Raw genomic sequence first — 22,605 nt, 5'->3', positions numbered from 1 at the left:
TTCCCTCCGGGAGGGGGAAATCATCGCCATCGTCATCACCAACGATCCTCTCATCGGGAGGGGGTCAATCTCCATCAACATCTTCACCAACACCATCTCCTCTCAAACCCTAGTTCATCTCTTGTATCCAATCTTTGTCCCAAAGCCTCAGATTGGTACCTGTGGGTTGCTAGTAGTGTTGATTACTCCTTGTAGTTAATGCTAGTTGGTTTATTTGGTGGAAGATCATATGTTCAGATCCTATATGCATATTAATACCCCTCTGATTATGAACATGAACATGATTTGTGAGTAGTTACGTTTGTTCCTGAGGACATGGGAGAAGTCTTGCTATTAGTAGTCATGTGAATTTGGTATTCGTTCGATATTTTGATGAGATGTATGTTGTCTTTCCTCTAGTGGTGTTATGTGAACGTCGACTACATGACACTTCACCATTATTTGGGCCTAGAGGAAGGCATTGGGAAGTAATAAATAGATGATGGGTTGCTAGAGTGACAGAAGGTTAAACCCTAGTTTACGCGTTGCTTCATAAGGGGCTGATTTGGATCCATATGTTTCATGCTATGGTTAGGTTTACCTTAATACTACTTTTGTAGTTGCGGATGCTTGCAATAGGGGTTAATCATAAGTGAGATGCTTGTCCAAGAAAGGACAACACCCAAGCACCGGTCCACCCACATACCAAATTATCAAAGTAACGAACGCGGATCATATGAGCGTGATGAAAACTAGCTTGACGATAATTCCCATGTGTCCTCGGAAGCGCTTTTCTCTATATAAGAGTTTGTCCAGACTTGTCCTTTGCTACAAAAGGATTGGGCCATCTTGCTGCACTTTATTTACTCTCATTACTTGTTACCCGTTACAAATTACCTTATCACAAAACTATCTGTTACCGATAATTTTAGTGCTTGCAGAGAATACCTTGCTGAAAACCGCTTATCATTTCCTTCTGCTCCTCGTTGGGTTCGACACTCTTACTTATCGAAAGAACTACGATAGATCCCCTATACTTGTAGGTCATCAGCCCCCGGACATGCGAGTGCCGGGGGCCTAGAGGCTGAGCGCCGGCGGCGTCCCGGTGCCCGAAGGGGCGGCACGGTGGGCCAAGATCGCCCGCATCCGCTCGTCCCCGACGAAGGAGCAGCGGAACGAGCCGCGGTACGCCGCCAACAGCCACACGATGTGGTCCATGTACTTCGCGCGCCGCCGCGAGGAACAGATCGCCTCCGCCAACGGCGTCATCCCCGCGGCCGCCTCAACGCCGACGGGCGGCGCGAGTGGTGGGGCGTGCCAGGACGCACCCTCGATGCCGTCCTCGACCACATCGAGACCGGCGCCGCGCCTTGAGTACCCGCCGCGGCCGTCCTTCTCTCGCCGCCGTGGTAGCTCCTGGACGCCGCGACGAATGGAGCCAGGGTCGTCCTCGTCGTCGGGTTCCAGCTCGCCGGCGTTCCGCCTCGTCAAGCCAGAGCTGGAGGAGACGCCACTCGAGCGCCGCACCCGCAGCGGCGCCCTCGTCATCAACGAGGGTGCCCGGCCCTCCCCGCGTTCCCTCCGCCTGGTCCGGCCGAAGCCCGAGCCGGGGACTGCTCCCCGTGAAGCCGGCGCACGTCGACATGGTGGCCCCCGACGACGAGTTCGCCCTCAGGTGGGCGAAGGAGGACTACGTTCGCGAGCAGGTGCGCCGCCAGCGCCGGGCGTACGCGGAGCTCCAGGCCAGGCGCCGCGGGCGTGAGGAGGGCGGCGTCATCGTCCTCGACAGCGACGAGGAGGATGAGGCCGGGTCGTCCAACGCCCCACCGCGCGTCGGCGACCCTGGCCAGGGCTGCAGCAGGGACGGCGACGGCACCGGCGAGGCGCACGACGACGGCGGCCGCTTCTACAGGCTTCTCGGCATGTAGATGGCGGGCGGCGGACGCGGGCACAGTGGCTAGGCGTAGTTGGCGTAGTTTTTGGCGTAGTTTGCATGGTTTTATGGTTTTTTACTAATTTTAATGAAATTTCGCCGAGTTCATGCCAAAATCACCGAGTTTGCAATAATCTGTACGGAATATCGCTGAGTCCACGGCGACCTGTGGGCGGACGACTGGAAACGAAGTCGTCCCACGTGCCCCAACTCCCCAAAGCGGCAGCCGCTCGCCGCCGGCGAAATGCTCACCTACCCCAGCGATTATCGGGGTTATCCTCCGCAGCACGTGGCGGTACCCCCCTTCTCTTCCGCCGCCGCCCCCTTCACCGTGGACGGGCTCCATCCCGCGGACCAAACATTCCCCAGCCCTAGCCTCGATGCCCCCGGCGTCACTTCCCTCTACGCGACGGGCGAGTGGGGGAATGCGTCGTGGATGGAAGCCCCCGTGAGATACATGGCCCCGGACGCCGCCGCTTCCGCCTCACCAGGGTATACTGGTAACGCCTTTACCCTACACCAGCTCCTGTTACTGGTGCTTTAGTGAACTTGTGATCGATATATGCGGGAATTCCTCGGGGATAGCATCTTTTGTTGGTTTGCTGTTCATTCTCGCATAGATGCGGTGGTTTGATCCATTGTTGAATGGTGAAACTAGCAGGCATTAGCATGTTCACAATTGAAGATATGAAGGCGGGTTGTACATGGTCAAACTAGCCTGTTTACAGTTTTACTTGCGTGCTTGCGCGGAATCAGAGTCGAGTGCCGCACCTTCTGTTGCTGCCTTATGCCAGATCCTGTGATCAATTGGTTGGTTGCTGGCACGTCTGAGAATATGATTCCAATTTTACACCTTGCATTTTGTCATATCAGAGGCAGGCTACTTGTGTGTACACACTAAAATTTTGAGAAGCACACTATACTCTGTTAGTAGGATTCTAACTTTAGGATTGGTATATGTTTGTCAAGTGTTAGCTACTATCTTAGAGAAGAAAAGAACACACAGATCAACAAAGTTGCCGAAGTGGTTCCCAGAGTATGTGCCATATGGAGCACTATCAGAAACTTCCCCTGCAATATGCACAACATTGCCAGAAATAATGAAATCATCAGAATTAGATAGAACCATTGATTGTTTTTTTTTCCGATCAAATAATTTATTAATTGAAAACACTAGCTGAGTACCCTTCTGTTGCTACGGATTTCATACAGAATATATAATCATAAAAAGGAATGTGTCATCTGTCTTCATTGCTCTCTCTCAACTTGCTCTTCGTTCTGCTGCTGCCACGTGCATTGCAACAGATCATCTTTTTCCCTTTTTCTTTTCCCCCTTCTTTATCTGCCCTACACACACACAACCTTTGGCGCTGGCTCCATTGCAGCATTCCAGCTCCATGTCACGCCACTTGACACTGTTTTCTCTAACTTTATGAAACCTCTGTCACGGTTTCAGTCACTATGGTGGTGCATGAAGTGCCTTGTCACAGTTTCAGTCATTACCTGTTTATTAAGTTACATATCCCTTTTTCTCCTCGCAAAAAAGTAGAGATATGTAACTTAATAAACATATAATGTGTGCCATCTTCGCCCATCCTCTCTGCTCACTCCTCAAAACTACATCCACCATTGTGCGCCACCGTGTTATTGAACTCTAGCAAATCTCCATTGTGTTTCTTGTTGCTTCTTATAATAGATGCCACTGTATACGAGGGCATGTGTCACAATTCACCAGGGATCAAACCCCAGGTTTGACGCTCTGTATGTCTCATTAATGCTTATTTTTCTTCAAGTAGAAGGTGGCAACTCTGTCAATAGTGACTCCAGTGTATATTGTATATTCGGAGTATATAGAGAAGATGAAATTATTTTTGTCATGATTGAAGAAGATAAAATGATCCGTAGCGGCCAATACATCTCGTGGTAACAAGAATGTATTGTTCTGAGGTATATCAAGATTAAGTCTCCGATTCATATTTCGTCGACCAATCCTTCCTAATTCACATTTTTGTTGAAAAAATTTCTTTTGTAATTCCTCGTATAAGGACTCCGAAAATACCAGGTCCCCACCTACACAAGCAAATTGCTGGTTACTTTTCTTTATTTAGGCTAGTTTGAAACGGTATTTTCTATTTGGACGTGTGGGTGGTTAATAATTTTTTTAGGATATAAATGTTCAAGAAGATAGCCCATTTTCTGCTATGCATGTTAACTAACTTCTTGTGAAGAACATTTTATTTGCATTGGATCACTTGAAGAAGATGAACTTCAGCAATGAGTAATCACACATGATAAAGCTTGGGTAATTGCAACTGGTGCATTATAAATGGCTCTTGCCTGACATTTTATTTTATGTTGGATTACTTGGAGAAGATCAACTTCAGCAATGAGTAATTTCACACAACAACGCTTGCGAATTGCAACAGTAAAAGGCTCTTGTCTGATAAATAAACTAATTAAATTAATACACAAGCAAGCAGAAGAACCCTCACCAATCCACCTTCAGTGAAACCCAATCATCAATAGCTGAACAAACAAGATTTCGGTATGGCGGGACTTACTCAGTTTGTTTTCCGGCACAATATTAAATAATAATAAAGTTTGGATAGTCGCAACTGTATGACATGTGCCTGGCTGAGCCTGTCGGTTTATTGCCTTCAGGACAGTGCTGCGCCTGCATCTTCTCCATAATCAAATCAGTTCAGCTGCGGGATTTCTTGAACAATAGTTGTCCGTCGTATCTTCTCAGGCCACATGGCAGCGTTGTTGACCTCAGCCGGGCTGGCAGATGTGTACAGCTTGGCATTGTCCGATGGTTTTATTAAGCACATCACAGGAGTAACATAACAACTGACATAAGGTTCGATGAGGGTTTGTTGAGAGTAGGAACGTCCTGTGGGAGGCCGGCACTTCAGCTTGGGAATGGGGAGAAATCCGCACCTAATCCAAACCTATCCAGGAAAAAGGTCATCTCATACCCCGTACCAATCCAACTCAGCTCGTCAAACTCTGAAACCCAAACTGCACCAACCCACATGCAGATTTACGCCCAAACCGCACCAACCCATCTTATAGTTCCGCTTGAAACCAACCGATCAACCCAATTCAAACCCGTGGAGGCCTCGTCATGCTCATGCCTCTTACGCCAGTACATTAGCTAATCATCACCGCTATTGACCTGGCCGATCGAACGCCACACCATGTCGCCGGCAAGGCTGTCCACCATGAACCTCACCTTCAGGCTGTGAATGCCGCGGATGACCGCGGACCAGATTATGAAGGGCGCTGGAATGTGGATGTCACTTGTTTGCTGTACAGTTAGCGACGGGCAGCACGAGGGTGACATGACATCGATCGTGATTGTGGTGCAGAGGCAGAGCGCGGCGTCGAGGTCGGCCACGCAGGACAGCAGATTGTTGAGCGCATACACGCATGCCATCAGCTTCATCAGTTCAGCATGCTCAGGAGGCACTTTCCAGTCGGCAACAATGGTGTCAGGGTTGCTGGGGTCAGCTTCGGCGTCACGGGGTGGGCGTGTAGTGCGGCGGCGGCCGGCACGGCCTGTACGGAGAGCGGCTCATTGCGGGCTATGGCAGATAGCTATATAGCTTCGAGCAATCGAGCTCGAGTTGTCCAATTACGTATTAGCTAGTACTCTAGCTTTATTTTCTCTTGGCTAACTATTGAGCGCTGGTGGCAGCGCAACCCTTAGCGCAGCGCATTCTTTTTGTTAGAGCTGGCGCAGCCACAGTCGACAGGGTGGCTTGGGGTGTGGATTGAACCTGCGGGTTCAAATCGATTCACCAGGCATGGTTTCAGACCAAACCGCACCAGTCCAACCTGATTTACGGCTCAACCCGCACCAAACCAAAGCAATTTTCATTTCAGGCTGTTTTACACCGATTCAAACATAACCAAAGCGAAAACTAAACCGAAATATCCATTTCGAGCTGCACCATTCCCAGGCTGTCCGACACTATACAGGATGGAGAGAGGTCTGGGTGTGACACTACCAGGCATTCATCACCGACTCCCTTCTGAATATTTGTAAGATATTCCTATTTGTTCATGAGTATTCAGATCTCACATGTATCTACATGGATATTCTGAGTTTATTGCGGTCGCATGCCAGCATGCCACAAAGCATTTTTTTCTGTTGGTATCTCTAAGACCAGAGAGCTCAGGGTTGATAATTGAGAAGAATCCAGGAACTTTTTGAGAAAGTTCAGAGTCTACTTATGGTTTTGTACTATCAGTTTGCTGTCAGTGACAGAATGCCTTTGCAAGTAAAAACTGTTTAATCACATTGGTGCGGAAAATGCAGGACATTATCATCTGAATAAGGATCCTTCAGGCCCTGCGAGAAGTCCCATCGGCTGTGCTTCTTCGTTTCCTGTCAAGAGTCTGACAAGTGAAAACATACTTGGAAATATTTCCCGTCAAGCAGCAGAGGCAGAGGAAAGTGCACACACTCAAATACTTGCAAAAGAAGGTCAAGAACACTCTCACTGTCATCCAGATGCTGAGGAGAACTTGTTGCAGATGTCTGACTCCAGCTCTAGGAATCAGGCAAAGTTTCTGAAGCTAATACACAATTTGTCAGTAGTGCTTCTGTCTACTTGCAATGGTGGTTCTTCATTACAGGAATATGAAGAGGAGATTCTGAAATCTGTTATTCGAAATCTTAAAGCTGCTTCTTCCAAAGGGGGCAAGGTATTTCTTTGCAAATGCCTTTATATCGCATAGTTATTTATGCCACTATTTTTAGACCATAGAAAAGCTGTCAGATTTACAGAGAGTTTCACAACCTGAATACGCTGCGAATATGTGATGATAACTGGTAAATTGTTGCAATCCAACATACTAGACCTGCAATATAGCTCCACCAAAACAGGAAAAGCAACTTAGACATATTATTACCGAGACAAACGTACTAAATGTCAGACAACAATATGTTTTCCTCAGCTACCTCCGGAAATTATAGTTCATGAAAACCATCGTAACACTTGACATGTTCTAATTCGAAGTTTGAACTCAGTGATGAAATTCAGATATATTAGTTTTAACTCATGAAAGTTGTAATTCAGATATATTAGTTTTAACTCATGAAAGTTGTTAGAACACCCAACGTAACCGGTGCTTGTGATATGAGTATATGATTCATATTTATAGAAAATATGTCGTTAGTCGTTACTTTCACTTCTTTGACCTGGTACATGGTGTTATTATATGGAGGTTCATTCCGCTTCAATATTTGAACAGGTTTAGTTGTATGAGTATGATACAAGACCTTTGCAATCTTATTTTGTTCACGTGTGTTTGCCTGTTTGGTGGTTCCAATGACAATTCATTCCCCTTTGAGTACAATTACCACATGTTCTATATGAACCAAGAAAGACATTTATCCTCCTGTACTAGTTCCCCTTCAAGTGGCATGCAGAAGTAATGTTGCTTTTTCAGACATTAAATATACATATGGATTGTTTGTTGGTTAGTTTTTACTCACTTCAGTTTTTCTGTCTTGTACAAGGCTACATTAAAAGGTGATGATTGTTTGAGGGACTCCAGTCAAATCAGTTGCTTGAGAAACAATTTGTTGGTGGCAATCCCTGAACACTCAGTGTCAGAGAGCACAGATTCAGAATTTAAGACATCTATTTCACAGGTAACTTTGGTCATATTTGGAATACATTGATTCTTAATTTGGACGAACAATTCTTTTTTTTTAAGTGCATGAACCTCATGTAGTCTTACGTTCAGGCTCTTTCTAAGCTCCCAGAGGATAATATGCTAGATGATACTGAAGTTTCTCAAGTGTCAATTTACAAAAAATTATGGTTTGAAGCAGAAGCTTCGGTGTGTAAACTCAAATATGAGCTTCAGCGTGCCTGTATGAAGCTTGCAACATTGAAAGTTTTCAGCAACACACAAACGGGTATAACGATGTGATTGTGAATTACTGTATTTGGATATTTATTGAGGTTCTCTATATGCTTTAATATCCTTACTTACGTATGTAACTTTCTTGGGTCAATGCAGTTCCAACTGACCCGTCAGAAAGTGATAAAGCCTCCAGAGTAACCGTATCTGATGGCCAACCCCATAATCATGCCAAAGACCGCAGTTCCTGTGCTGCGACCTTGCAATGTCATGGAGGAGGTAGTGATGGCAGACAATCTTCTGTGATAAATAGAGTGACGACTCAACAGTCCACTTGTGTTTTGGCTGCTCAAGTCCTGGCTGCTTCCCCAGTGCGTCGGCCACCTGCATTGGTGCCACAGCCTTACCCAGTCGCGCCCAACAATCCTTCAGGGCCATACTGTGGTTACTGTCACAAGTTGGGGCTCACCCCTCATCCGTGCTACAAGAAGAATGATCAAGGACACAAGATTTTTAGTGGCACCTCTTCTCCTTCAGTTCCATGCCAGAGCTCCTCCACCGGACAGGAGCTTCTCACTGAACCACCACCACCTCCTCCTTCAGATATATTATCTCCAAGGTCCATCATTGCTACAAATAAGAGCATCGTAAATGGTGTTGAAGCTGAAACATTTGCTCAAATGAAAGTTCTAGAATCCCATATTGACAACATAAGCTCTTTGGGTGAGAGTAAGTGTGAGAGGCAGCAAGAACCTAGCAAGGGATCATATGCCGTTGAAGATGATGTTTTGTCCAGGCTGAGAATTTTGAAGTCCCGCCCTGATTATATAACCTCGTTGGGTTTGGAAAGCAGCAACCATCAGCTAGACACAAATATAGATGCATCAGACAAGGTTGATGAAATGTTTGCTCCAATGAAAGTTTTGGAGTCCCTCTTTGACAAAATAAGCCCTTTAGGTGAGAACAAGTGTGAAGAGCAGGAAAACGAAAGCGACGGATCATATCCAATCGAAGATGCTGTTTCGGCGAGGCTACTGATTTTGAAGTCCCGTGCTGATAATATGACCTCTCTTGGTCTGGAAAGCAGCAAGCAGCAGCTAAATGCAAACACTGACATTTCAGATGAGGTTGAAGATGCTGTCATGGCTAGGCTTGGAAGTTTGAAGTCCCATCCTGATGTGGAGGCATCCTCGATTGGAGTTGTTGAAGGTGTGGAGGAGGATCCTTGTGCTGTGGGACTGCCGGTCTCTAGTTGTCAGCTACCTCCATCTCCTGCTGCAGTGTCCCATCCTGATGTGGAGCCGTGGAGGCATCCTCGATTGGGGTTGTTGAAGGTGTGGAGGAGGATCCTTGTGCTGTGGGACTGCCGGTCTCTAGTCGTCAGCTACCTCCATCGCCTGCTGCAGTGTTCGAGAAAACAACATTGCTATCGGCTACCAAACCACCAGAGGGCACTGGAGAGACTCCAGCCATCCTGATCTCGTCGTCTAAAAAAGCACCGCCATTGTCCACACTTAAAGATGCACCTTCACTGATGGAGAAAGATCTTTCAGGGCTGGCAGACGATGCCCTGGATTCGGTTGTGCTCCAAGAAGCCCGGGACTTGGCACAGAAGACTGCAAAGGTTAAGCGCCATCCGCACGGTCCTACGCCAAGAAGATTTCATCTACCTTCCACCGTCAAAATAAAGTGTCCCATCTCGGAGCAGAGGGCACTGGCTATATTGCTTAGGAGGCTGGGCATGATAAAGAAGGATGAAGTGGATGAACGTGCCATGGACAGATGTTTGGCGGTCTTGGGGGCTTCTTTTCCTAAAAGCTTGCTCCAGGCTATTTTCTGCGGTTCAAACATCGTGAAGGAGTTATGGGGTATCTCGGCCCGCGATTGTTACCTTCTGATTTCCCCTTCCCTGTTTGTGGTGCAACCTCGCAATAGCTAGGGGGTCGTCGTAAACCACCTTGTTGAGTAGCTAGGTGTTATTGTAGTGTTGTCTCTTGCTGGTGTCTGGGTAGATAGTTTGGTGATCGTAGACCGAAAAACCATGTTTGGCCTCGAACTGTGGGGAATTGTCATGTTTGCAGAGCAGGGTCTCAAGAAACCTCCTCGGTCTCCTCTTTCAGCTCACCGGCCGGTAAGATGGATTTCTGCTAGCGTGAGCATGTGCTCAAGGTGAACTTGTTCCATGATGGCTAATAGGCGATCAAGGCAAACCGGAGCTGAAATGGAAGTGTTTAAGCTCGTGTTGGTAGCTCCAAAACGTTGAGGCACATTGATATGCTATTGTCATTTTCGTTTCTCAGTTTGGTCAACAGATTGTAGTACCCAGAACAGAGTGGGTAGTCGGTACGCACGTACAATGGTACATCACCTACTCGCACCTGGCACTGATAGACTAAACCTGGAAGGCATGTGTTGTTAGTTTCTGAGGAGTACTAGGTACACAACACACAGGATGGCTGCCGCTCGTTAACTCCGGCATGCACGTCAAGGTCAAGTGTCTGGCTCGGAGCCGTTTCAAGAGTCCGCGCGTACGTCCAGGTCTGGGCGGGGGACATATATATACACGTGCGGACGTAAGGTACAACCGAGCCGTGCTTATACAGCCGTACAGGGGTCAGGGTAGGCACAAGTGTACGTACGTAGAGCACATATGCACAAGCATGCAAGCGTGGTTCGGTGCAGGCCAAAAACCAGAGGGGAATAATAAGTCAGCGCGGTCAATGTTGCAGTCGCGGCAGGCAGCCTGTGCTCCCGGCGGGTCCGCGTGCCGACCGGCCACAGGTCGACGCCAGTGGCAGTACCGCAGCAGTAGACACGGTGCGTGGATGGTATCTTTATCCTGCCCGCAGCGGCAGCTAGCGCGCGCGGCTGGTACGTGCGTCAGTACGCGCAGCTAGCCCACCCCGGAGAAGATGATAGTACATATGCAGCGGCGTCAGCCTAGCTTAGTGTGGATCGATCCCACGCCTCCATGTGCAACATGCGGTGCATACATATCCCTCCATGGCAAGTCATGGAAGGCGAAGGCTGATGTGATCCTCAACCAAAAAGAGGAAGGCTGATGATGGTGATGCACCGGCCGGCAGCGAGCGTACGTAACGGTAGCTATAAGATGCTCCATCCATCAACGTACGACGGGTGGGCGCGGGCGTCCTGCATGGCGGGCGGGCACGCGCGCGCGGCGGCCGGCCCATGTCTCGATTGTGCTAGTGCCGTGGAGGAAACAAACCTAAAGCGCGCGGAGGCGGCTCAAGTTGGTCCCGGGTGCCGGTGTGGCCGCATGCGGCGCGTGCGCACTGTACGTACCGTGGACGCGGTGGGGATGGATGGAACTCGATCGAACCAGATCGTACTACATCTTCAGCCAAGCATGGCCGTGAACAGTACCCACAGAAAGAGAACAAGAGATCTCCGTCCAGAATTACTTGTCGCATAAATGAATATATCTAAAACTATAATATGTTTAGATGCATTCATTTTTTTGATAAAGTACTTCTGAACAGAGGAGTACCAATACGTACGTACACACGTGCAGATCGAGAGAGCCAGCTAGAGCCTTTGACAACTGCGACAGCAGCACGTACTGTGCATCCTACCGCCACAGTGCTCCATCTATGTACTAGCACAATATGCTGCACTGTAGCAGCATAATATCGATCATGTGGCGCGGCGCCGTAGAACATGCATGTGCGTCACGTACCTTCCCTCCGTCTGGCCATCCTGGCTTCCTCTTCACTCTCGTTACGTACTTACCGTGATGCGTCGCCTTCGCCGATCGATCGAGGGGGGTCCCCTGCTATCGCCACCGGCCCCCTTTTGATCGACCGGCCGGGCCATTACTGAACGCATGCCCTAGCTAAGCTAGCGCGGTGGCCGGTGGCTGTGTGGCGCGCTGTGCGTACGTAGATCCTCCCCCACCACGCACCGCGCGGCGCGCGAGCTCTCACGGGCCGGCCGGGACCCCTTCGTCTCCCTCTCTCATGCATGCACGCGCGTCTGTGCGTGGAGGGCCTAGCGGCCTAGCTTAGCTCCGTCTCTAGGCGGATTCATTAACATCATGCGCTGCAAACCATATGCAGACTCACTGTGCTTAACTATATGTAGGACGTATCCATGATTCATGAATGCATGGTTTTTTCCCTTGCTAGGTCTTGGGATCCTATGGAATATCTATCCTCAGGCCCAGTTATGACGGAACCGGATCCTCTAACACAAAGAAGGAAAGTCACGGTGCTACGGTGCTAACCTAGTGTAAAATGAAGAAGGAAAGTTAGGGACTGTTAGTAGGTAGTCAGCAGGTTGTTTATTGTTGTATTTACTGTAGATATAAATAATCTAAAATTAATTTTATTTCACCATTAATTCGTTTGTATGTAATTACTATAAATGTACACTGTAGATCATCAATTTGCAAATAATTTAATTTATTTTAGCCTTAATCATATGGATAGAAAGAAGGGAAGTTAGGGTATTGTAGCTTCTCTAACTTTCCTTTTCAATGTTAGAGGATCCAGTTTTAGTTATGACGTGCATGTGGCGTAGCAGCTAATATAATGAGGCACTCATTTGATAGATCCATTAACTAAAAGTGGAAATCGCTTAAAAATTAAAAGGAGTTTCTTCGATCGAGCTAATTTTGCCATATGCATGATCGATGTGGTGCATGTTGAAATATATTGCCTACCTCTTTCCATTAGTTCAGACTTTTGAATGAGTTGGATAGATCATGAATTTGATACGATATCCGAGCCAAAAGGTCTCAAGTTCAAGACCCGACCAACTTGAAAAAAGTTTCTGCTATCTACATCAATCGCACGTCGAAGGACTAAAAAACCTAGATGTGATGGGAAATGTTGAAATATATTTCCGCTTCGAGCATGAATTATATAGAGCACTCTTAGGTACCGTGCTGCTAGTTTTAACCATCTTGTCATCACTCATAAGTCCTGTAGGATATTTTCCTCATGCTTGTGTATGCTTAGGGCTTGACTGTTGAGTGGAACAATGGTTTTTCATAATTTTCTCATCACAGATTAAAAGGATTTTATTTGAATTTTTACCATGTAGTATTTTGCATAGCGGATTGGTTTAAAAAATTCCTTTGAATTCTTCATTTACTCCAACCTCTTGTAGGATTCGAAACATTCGCAGGAATATCATGCTGTCAGTTCATTTGAAAAGTCTAATGCAACACCTCCCGTTATGTAGCATCTTTCTTTCTATCGATGGAAAATCTAGCATCCAAACATTTCGGATGCGCGTCGTATGGGGCATGGGGAGGAGAAGGAAGGGAAAGAGGGGAAGGAGAGGAGGCAGCGACCGGCATGATGAGCTAAAATATGAGAAATTTTAGAATAAATACATTTTTCAAGTGTAGAGCACATGAAGTTTTGTTAAAATGGAGAAATTAAGATTAAAAAATACTCAAAAGCAAGAACTAAAGTTTTCTCCATCCATGTTTCCCCTATGATTTCTAGTTTTATTATTTTTGTTCCCTCTAATTTCCTGACTGATAGACACATGGCATCTACGTATACTACATATATACAAGATGTTCGATGTTGTACGTACGTACTCTGGAAAAGGCAAAGCTCTCCTTGACAGCATGACTGCGCGGAGCTCCTGATCAGTTACTGAATTAAAAAGAAATGCCGCAGCCTTCCATTTTTATTCATCCGATCTGCAGCGTCTCCTCTCCCTATATGCTTTATATGTGCAAATATATTAAATAACCATATCTTCATCCTAATCTAGCTAGCTAGCAGCTATCTTTGTCACCTGCTTTAACCCCAGCGATAATATAAGTACGCTGTGATCAGCGCGCAGTTTCATTGGGCGGTCTCGATCTGATCGAGCATTATGATTGCAGGTGCTGGGCGCCCTGAAGCCGATAACCTAATTAATCTTGCCCTTCCATCGGCAGCTCGACACCTCAGGATCTCAAAAGGCCGCCCCTCGAGATCTTAATTGGAACGTACGCGTACTTGCGGCTAGCTGCCTGCAGTGTGTGCATATGATTATCATCTCGACATGCATTTCAGTGAAAGTTGGATCGATCGACCGGGGCACCAGACGAGACGAGCCCTTTTGGTCTAAAAAACAACCATGCATCATCGATCGGTCTCAACATGCATGTATACATCCAGCTCAGCAAAAATTACATCAAGACATCATCTGCCGCTGAGTATTTATCATTCAAAGCGTAGCCATGCACGCGCACATATGCACTGTTTGCTTCTGTACGTAGCGTAGTGTCCTCATCAAATTAACTTCTCATCGGAGCAGAGATTTACCATGTACGCAGAACGCATTCCGGAGGCCGGCCGGCCGGTCCCCCACGGAATCTGGGAGGCGAACTGGTTAGGAAATTGCCATGGTCTCAACCGGGACCTCTCTCTTAGCTTGATAACAATACGATCCACTCGCGCGAATCACGCGCCCATCCCGCCCGCGTGGTTTATTGCATCTGCATAACTTTGCGGGCGCAGAGAAAGCAAGCCGTTTGATTCTAGACGAGCTAATCAAATACGTACAAGTATAATCTGGCAAGGTATAGCTAGGTTTTTCGGCCAGATTTACAGTTGATCTTAGAGAGAGCAACAAATTAACTGCAGTAGTATACTCATCTAAGAAGCTAAGCTTGGCGACTACAGGTACAGGTCGGCAACCCCTTAGTATATTCAGCACTTCAAGTGTAGTGAACTTATGAATGCACCCGTCGAATGGGACAGTATACGATGATTCTGTCAGCCCAGGGGGCGACGAACCTGCAGGCGGCTAGCTAGACGCAGATTAAGTTACTGTTGAGCACATGTCCGCAGCAAAGGACAGGAGACGCGGTCAAGTTTTACGTAGCCGAGGCCAGGAAATGATATCAATAACGTGGCGCAGGTAGTGCTAGCTAGCTGCGCGCGCTGACAGTTCTAAATGGACAAGAGGTACAACAGTAAACTACTGCATCATACAGCATATGTGTGTCATCAATACCTGTGTGTCATGCATGAATTGAAATAAATACCGCACAGCAGCGCTGGCGCCACCGGAATATAGTTCGTACTGATCTATGGAGCAGTGATCATCAGAAGTTGATCAGAATTTTGTGCCGTATGGTTCGTCCATTAGTTGTTGGTTTTATCTATGAACGTGCCTTCTTTGGCGGTGTATCATCTCCTTCTTAATGAATTTGCATGCAGCTCTCCTGCATGGTTCGAGAAAAAAAATATGAATGTGTGTGGAAACTACAATGTTACATCGACCCAAACTAGCTACTATACAACATTGACATATATAAGATATTTTCTTTCTATTGTTGATCTTTCTACAAAACTAGCAATTGTACACATACAATGCACATTACTTCCAAAATGTGATGCATGAAAATAATACTCCCTCCGTCTAGGTGCATTAGGCATCTTAGAAGATGCACCGCAACCTAGGCACGAAGAGATTGGGCTAGGAAAAAAATTGAATGGTGGACGAAGCCAATCACATCATTCCTTTCTCAACTAAAAATGTGCTATTAATTAGAAGACCTCTTCAAATCCCAATAGCGTGCCGTAGAAATTGCATGCATTGGTCCTTCAATTAATAGATGTGGTCTAACTAATATGCATGTAACTAGTACTACTGTTTCGCGCCTTAGCATTTTGAGATTATTTGATTTTCGTTAGATACCTAATGCACCGAGACGGAGGGAGTACACCATATGTACAAACCAATAATTCCTCCATTTTTATATACAAGGTCACAAACTCAAACTACCGGTACCAAGATAAATTTAATAAATGTTTGGCAACCTAGCTTTTCTTTTCGTTTACTGAGATCATTAATACACCGCATGCATGCAAGGAAACTAAGTGGAGAAAGTAGCTAAGTGTCATTATGACTGCATGAATGCAAGTATTAAACAAGTTACTAGTGCAAGGACCCATCATTAATTTTTGTGTTGATTATTATTGGTGGCCTTGTATAGATGCAAAATTTATATTCCATAGTGGCCTTGTATAAGTAAATTTAGGAAGTATTTTATTTAAGTTTGCCCTCAATTAATTGAATTGATCCTCTCAAACCGCCCGAAGGAAAATGTAATGAACATTCAAGCAACCAACAAGTCATAGTTAGTGCTGTCAAAAGAAGAGGTCATAGTTAGTAAGGATTAATTTAGCCAAAAGTATGGAATTTAAGACCCAATTTACACCATGAGACCCTAACAACAAAAATATGGATTGTTGCCATATCAAAAGAATCACACGACCTAGTACTTGTGTGAATAATACTTTTTGTGAACATAATAACTTGTATGAATAATACTTTTGTGAACATAATAACTTGTAAGAACAACATAGTAATCGTGCACATGCAAACCACTTGCTGCTAACATATTTTGACATGAAAAATATACAACTCTCTTGACATGTTTTGTTAGTTCTTACGCTAAGATCCATTAACCTTGTGAACCAAGCAAGAGAGACATGCTTTTGCCCTTTATTAAGAGTATCACATCAAGAAAGAAATTAGGTAAACAAAATTATCACATAAAAATAACATATCCTGTAAGCATGAAAGAATAATATTTTATGTATACAAAAAGGATATCATAGGGTAACTATTTAAGATAAAAAATAATGGACCTTATTAAGCATAAAATGGTTAAGAAGGGATGTATATAATTTTTCGATAAACAATAGGTGTAATGATAATTATCAAATAGGGTAAAAACAAGTCAAGCAGATCAAATCAAAAGTATCGCAACCAACTCATGCTGTTCATATTAGTATATAAAGACTATAATTTTTGGCGATATATACACAATATGGGGTGGGTAGAATGGACTATAGAGTGGTTATTTTGGTATATGTAACTGATATAGGCTGAGTTTTGGGAGCAACTTGTATGCAATTTAATGATTTACTGATATGGTAAGTCATGAAGAACTCGAAAATAAATTGGCAATGTTAATGCAATATACATCTATCATGCCATCAAATTTCAAGTCCAATTAAGCCAATCCACATGCCGTGAAAGAAAATAAAACTTGCTACGAGTAGTACCCACGTACTATTCACATTTGATTACAACACAACGACTCTTTATTTGTGTCTTTGTTTTGCTGGAGCATGTATCCAGTTTGGACTTCAAATTTTGTGTGTCATAGAATATATACTCATGTCAATTTTATAAAGTTAATTTTGTTATTTTCTTCATCTCTATTTGATGGTAGTTAATTGCGCATATATGCCTAGAGAGCCGAAGTTGCATTGTAGTTGTTCTCTCCTGAGATTGAGTGGCATCTCAGTCTCTCTGGCATATATGTTTTAAAACAAGCGGCAAGTTTTAATTCCTACAAGTGGTTTATTTTTTCAAGTAACCACCTACATGCAGCTAGGATTAACATCTGAAAATAATAAATTCTATATACCTAAATATAGTTGATCCTCATTATAATATTTTTATTTATCTCAACATGCACACATGTCACTTGACCATACATGCCACCTCATCAAATCCACTATTTCTATTTCTCTTAAAATGCATGAGAAATGCAATTTACATTTTATGGAATATAATAATCAAGTTCAATAAATCATATGTATTTTCATTTTTCATTCTCATATCCAGATTTTAGACAACCAAATCTCAACGAAATATATTGCAACCAATTCCCGCCGCAAACACACGAGGTAATCCTATCATCTAGTAGTACTATGTAAAAAGAAACACATGTTCACCCGCAAAAAAAACACATGTTGAGTGTCATTTTCAGAATGAGATTTCTTTTATATAGTAGATACGATCTATACCAATTTGTAGTGTCAAATGACGAATTTTCTGTGGAAATACAACGCAACTCTTCGGTCATCCAATCCCATGATTCATGAGGACCTGTGATAAAAAGCTATGTAGAAAATATCGTGCCCACACACAGATTGTTCACCCATCGATCCATCCATTCTGACCGATCGCTCGTGCCAGCATATGCCACGCAGTTTGTTAACCGAAGGGGTTACCACAGCTAGCAGACCAATCAGAATCACACATCCATATATAGAGCTGACCGATCACACACACAATTGGGTCGTTGAGAGGGACATGCTCCATCACATGATCTCTCAAACCCTATCATTCGTAGCCTGTGGACCCCACACGTCCTCATAGCCATCTCTCTCCCTCCTCCCCACCTCTCGCCCCCTCTCATCTTCCTCCTTAAAGAAGAAAGCAGCTGGCATGGGCTGCTTGTATTGTTCCTGACCTTTTCTCCTACCTTATCCCATATACATACACTCATACCCACTACACACACACCAAGATGCAAGAACCTTCATTGTGCTCCCCCCTGATGAGCTAGCTAGCTACCCCCCGTTTCTGGCATCTGTTCATCCATGGCATAATCGCATATCGTAGCACACACACATCTGTTCCAGTTTTCCAATCATCCGAAGAAATCTCGGAGGCCCATATTATAGTAAGCTGATAGCCATAGCCCTAATTCTTTTCTCCAAGAATAGCTGATTATAGTATTGTTGCGTGCCATCCCGGCTCCCAGAAATAGCATACCAGTCAAAGTCAGCACCTTGGTGCCTCGAGCTCGGGAGGTTGGGAAGGAGCTAGCGCGCCAAGTCCATGGAGTTCTCGCCAACCGCACCGGCCGGTGGCGAGGAACCCGAGAGGGTTTGCGCGTCGTCGTCGGTGGTGGAGAAAGAGCACATGTTCGAGAAGGTAGTGACTCCCAGCGACGTGGGGAAGCTGAACCGCCTGGTCATCCCCAAGCAGCACGCCGAGCGCTACTTCCCTCTCGATGGCGCTGCCGCAGCGCTGGCGACGGAGGCTAACGGCGGCAAGGGGATGGTCCTCAGCTTCGAGGACCGCGCGGGAAAGGCGTGGCGGTTCCGGTACTCGTACTGGAACAGCAGCCAGAGCTACGTGATGACAAAGGGCTGGAGCCGCTTCGTGAAGGAGAAGCGCCTCGGCGCCGGCGACACCGTCCTGTTCGGCCGCGGGGTCGGCGACGGCGCTGCGCGCGGCCGCCTCTTCATCGACTTCCGCCGCCGACGGCCGGCCGAAGCTTACAGCGCCACTGTAGCTTTCCCGCCGCCGGCGACATCGTCTTTGTCACATCGCCTGCCGCTCCTCCCGTCTGTGCCGTTCTGCCCGTGGCGGCGGGACTTCGGCACCACCTACGGCGTTCCCCCCGCTGCCTCGGGGTCCAACCGTCATGTGCTATTCCTGCGGCAGCAGGTGCCAGCGGCTGTGGTGCTCAAGTCCGTGCCGGTGCGCGCCGCGGCCTCCGTACTGGAGCCGCCGACGAGGCCTATGCCTAAGCGAGTCCGGCTGTTCGGCGTGAACCTCGATAGCCCGGCCACGGAAGACGATGGCGCCTGCGGAGTCACGCAGATGGTGACCTCGACGCTCCTGCAGCAGCTGCTGCCCTCGCCGTCGTCGTCAACGTCGTCGACGGCGGGTAAGGAGAGGCAGTGCTCCCTGGATCTTGGATTGTGAATTCAAGGCCAGATTAAAGACTAGTACTGAGTACTGACACGCGAACTTGATCCAGAGAGGCAATGCGTGGTTGGGGCAGCCTGCGTACGTATATAGCTCCTGCATTATGTGTAACATTCAGATCAGATGGGTTGTTTCTTGACGATATGCGTCTTGCACGTATGATTATTTGCTTGCTAAACTAGCTAGTTAATTATATTGTTCTTCATTTTAGTCTGAGTTTTTCCCTTGACAATGAAGAGTGTATCAAACCTCTCTGAACCTCTGCATCATGAGATGCATTCACACGGATTATGGCTTCATGCGCCCTCGTTCTATAGATTTATGGCTTCCCTTCGTTAGTAAAAGAAAAATATTTATGGCTCCCCTTCATTCGCAAAAGAAAAATATTTATGGCTCCCCTTTATCACTTACACTACAGTCTCGTTCCCTGGCTCCCTGCATATGATAACAATTAGCACCAATGTATATATGCAACTCATGCTTGGGTACGTTTCTCTTTCAAGTTTCTTGAAGCAGTGTCGTTCTGGAGATCGATCCCAAGGCTCTCCTCCCTAAGCAAGGTGAGGTGAGGACTAAGGAGGTCAGGTAGGTGTCAGAACCTAATCCTTCTCCTACACGTACAGATATCCGCATCGATCGGCTATGAACATTGTCTGCTGCCGCATGCATCTGACATCTACTGATTTCTGATGCGCTTCTGACTCTGTTTGCTCCACCGCATGCATGCCGCAAATCTCTGCAGTTCGTTCAAGACTCGTCTGAAATTATGCCAGCTGCTTCAGCTCTTGAAATTAATACTATTACTAGCTAGCCAAGTAGCCATATCATGTAGTAGTTGTGAGAAGTAATACTGTTATGAAGCTTTGTGTGCTGCTATCGTGCAACCACCGTGCGGTGGAACACCTCTCTCCAGTTCAGTCCATAGTAAATTAAACTTGCATGTAATACTAATATTAATACTAGCACCTTGCTCTTCTACGTTGTGCCCCCTCTCCGCAGCACCGGTACTGGGGTCGTGGTCCTTTAGAAGTAATTATAAAACACGGGTGAAAAGGGGGTGGGGCGTTTCGGAGCTCGGCCTCCGTGGAGGCCGAAATTTAAAAAAAATCCAAAATTTGAACTTCTCAGTTAAAAACTGAAGAATAATTGTACAGGTATACAAGAATGTGATGTGTATGTGTGTAAAATTTCAGAATGAAATACCTTAAAATGCGATCTATGAAAAAAAAATCATGAACTTTGAGGATGAATAGTGCATCTACTAAAAAGCCCAGATTTTTTTTGTGTACCACTCATTTTAACGTATTTCATCCTAGAAATTCACACACTTGTGCATTATTTCTCGTGTATGTGTTTTTTCAAATTTTTCTGAACATTTGAAATTTGGCCTGCATGGAGGCCGAGCTCCATTGATTATTTTCGGTGAAAAGGCTACTTTTTTGAAGAGTTAATCCATATCCACAATTCCACATGCATATTTATCAAACAAGCCCGGTGTCCCATGCAAACGGGCGCAAAGTGCCATTGACCGGGAGTACTTTTAATTATTGGTTTTGCTATTCCTTAGGACTGAGAAATACCTATTTATAAATCGGTGCTAAGAAGCATCACACTGATGTTCGCGCGTACATAGAAATGGAATGTGAAGATCTATGAATATTGACTTGCAAATCAGCCCAGAGATAGTTATTTCATATAGTTACAAGTGTTGGACCGGCGGGCCCAGAAGTGGGAGTTTTGCGCTATAAGTCCAGAATAATTCAGCGGGATAGTCTTGTCTGTGAAGCAAGTGTCCCTTGAAAATTGTGCATTGTCTTTTTTCTCTTTATACCACTCTTACATACCCATTTTAGGACCCCATGGAAAAGGGGAAAGGGTTTGCCACCCTTCCTCGCAAGATTTCAATGCCTCCCTGTCCGGCAGGGCCCACAACGTATACCCCTGGTTTTTCTTCAAAAGTGGGTGTTCCATGTGGATATTCTCTTTGTTTGTGTCAGAATGGGTCATAGAGATATTAGCAAGCCAAAAAGGCTACTATAAGGTCTTACAAGAGTTGGGTTGGCACGCCAAAAGTGGGAGTAGCGCTGTGCAAAATCCACCTGCGGGATAGTCCTGTTTGTGAACACTAGTAGAAAACTGGGCTTTGGTCACAGGGCAATATTCACATTAGTCCCGGTTCAGTCACGAACCGGGACTAATGTGAGCATTGGTCCCGGTTCGTGCGGCCAGGGGCCTGCCGGGCCTCGTGGGGGCATTGGTCCCGGTTCGTCCGGCCCCTTTGGTCCCGGTTGGTGGGACAAACCGGGACCAATGGGCCTCGCTCCTGGCCCACCACCGTTGGTCCCGGTTGGTGGCTTGAACCGGGACCAGAGGCTCACCCTTTAGTCCCGGTTCATACCACAAACCGGGACTAAAGGGCTGGTCCTAGTTGCGGTCAGTGTTTAGTCCCACCTCGCCAACCGAAGGGCGCTCACACCAGTTTATAAGACCGTCCCTCTCTGCCTTGTTGAGCTCCTCTCAAAGTGAAAATAGATGCCCTTATACAGGGAATTTGACCTAAATTCACAGTAAATTTCTTTGAATTTCATAGAAATTTATTATGAATTTAGGTTGAATTTTCTCTATAGGCGCATCTATGTTCATTTTTATAGTAAATAAAATAAATAAACCTTAATAAAATAAATAAAAATAAATAAACCTTAATAAAATAAAATAAAATAAACTATAGTAACTAAAATAAATAAACCTTAATAAATTAAATAAAAATAGCAGCAGTAAAATAAATAAAAATAAAATAATTAAAGTAAAATACATAAGTAATTAGAAATAAAATAAATAAGTTTTTTGTTGTAAGTAGAAACAAAACAAAATAAATAAAGCAAAAGAGAAAAAAACAGAGAGAAAAAAATTATGCCACCTACTGGGCCACCACGGCCTGAATACGATTAGAAACCCATCCATGGGCCAGGATTCAGGCCCGCAGAAGGCCCAGTAGGCCCCACAGGCAAAGAGAACGGTTAGGCCCGAAAGCCTGCAGTTGAGAGGAGCTCGAGAGGGTGGGCGCAGCAGCGCTTATAAACCACTCTCGAGCTCTCTCAACTAGCGAGGTGGGACTAAACTTTTGACGCGGGGCAGCACAAGGCCTTTGGTCCCGGTTGGTGCCACCAACCGGGACTAAAGGGGGCATTGGTCCCGGTTCGTGGCACCAACCAGGACCAAAGGCCTTTAGTCCCGGTTGGTGCCACGAACCGGGACCAATGAGTTCCCTATATATACCCCATCGCCACAGCAGAGCACTCCACAGTGCTCTATTT

At 45.8% G+C, this 22,605-nt stretch overlaps 2 protein-coding genes across 2 annotated transcripts; both read left to right on the top strand.

Annotated features, from left to right (window-relative positions):
* Positions 1-2,075: 2,075 nt before the first annotated feature.
* LOC109765044 (uncharacterized) lies at positions 2,076-9,890 on the top strand. Its single transcript, XM_020323832.4, has 5 exons — positions 2,076-2,412; positions 6,237-6,625; positions 7,443-7,577; positions 7,673-7,847; positions 7,952-9,890. The coding sequence occupies exons 1-5, from the start codon at positions 2,157-2,159 to the stop codon at positions 9,268-9,270; spliced, it is 2,274 nt and encodes a 757-aa protein (XP_020179421.1). The 5' UTR covers positions 2,076-2,156; the 3' UTR covers positions 9,271-9,890.
* An 8,035-nt stretch (positions 9,891-17,925) lies between these two features.
* On the top strand, positions 17,926-19,576 carry LOC109765050 (putative B3 domain-containing protein Os10g0537100). The gene has a single exon (XM_020323836.4). The coding sequence runs from the start codon at positions 18,413-18,415 to the stop codon at positions 19,286-19,288; it is 876 nt and encodes a 291-aa protein (XP_020179425.1). The 5' UTR covers positions 17,926-18,412; the 3' UTR covers positions 19,289-19,576.
* Positions 19,577-22,605: the final 3,029 nt, after the last annotated feature.

Source organism: Aegilops tauschii, chromosome 1 (genome assembly GCF_002575655.3).
Source record: "Aegilops tauschii subsp. strangulata cultivar AL8/78 chromosome 1, Aet v6.0, whole genome shotgun sequence".
NCBI classification, from domain to species: Eukaryota; Viridiplantae; Streptophyta; class Magnoliopsida; order Poales; family Poaceae; genus Aegilops; species Aegilops tauschii.
Note: the sequence above shows the minus strand (reverse complement) of the source record. Positions and strands in the feature narration are given on the sequence as shown.

Bases quoted from the DNA above. Each gene is read 5' to 3' on its own strand.
- LOC109765044 (XM_020323832.4), top strand. From the start codon at position 2,157: ATGCTCACCTACCCCAGCGATTATCGGGGTTATCCTCCGCAGCACGTG. The intron at 2,413-6,236 runs GTAACGCCTTTA...CGGAAAATGCAG, and splicing joins CGCCTCACCAGGGTATACTG to GACATTATCATCTGAATAAG. The intron at 6,626-7,442 runs GTATTTCTTTGC...GTCTTGTACAAG, and splicing joins CTTCTTCCAAAGGGGGCAAG to GCTACATTAAAAGGTGATGA.
- LOC109765050 (XM_020323836.4), top strand. From the start codon at position 18,413: ATGGAGTTCTCGCCAACCGCACCGGCCGGTGGCGAGGAACCCGAGAGG.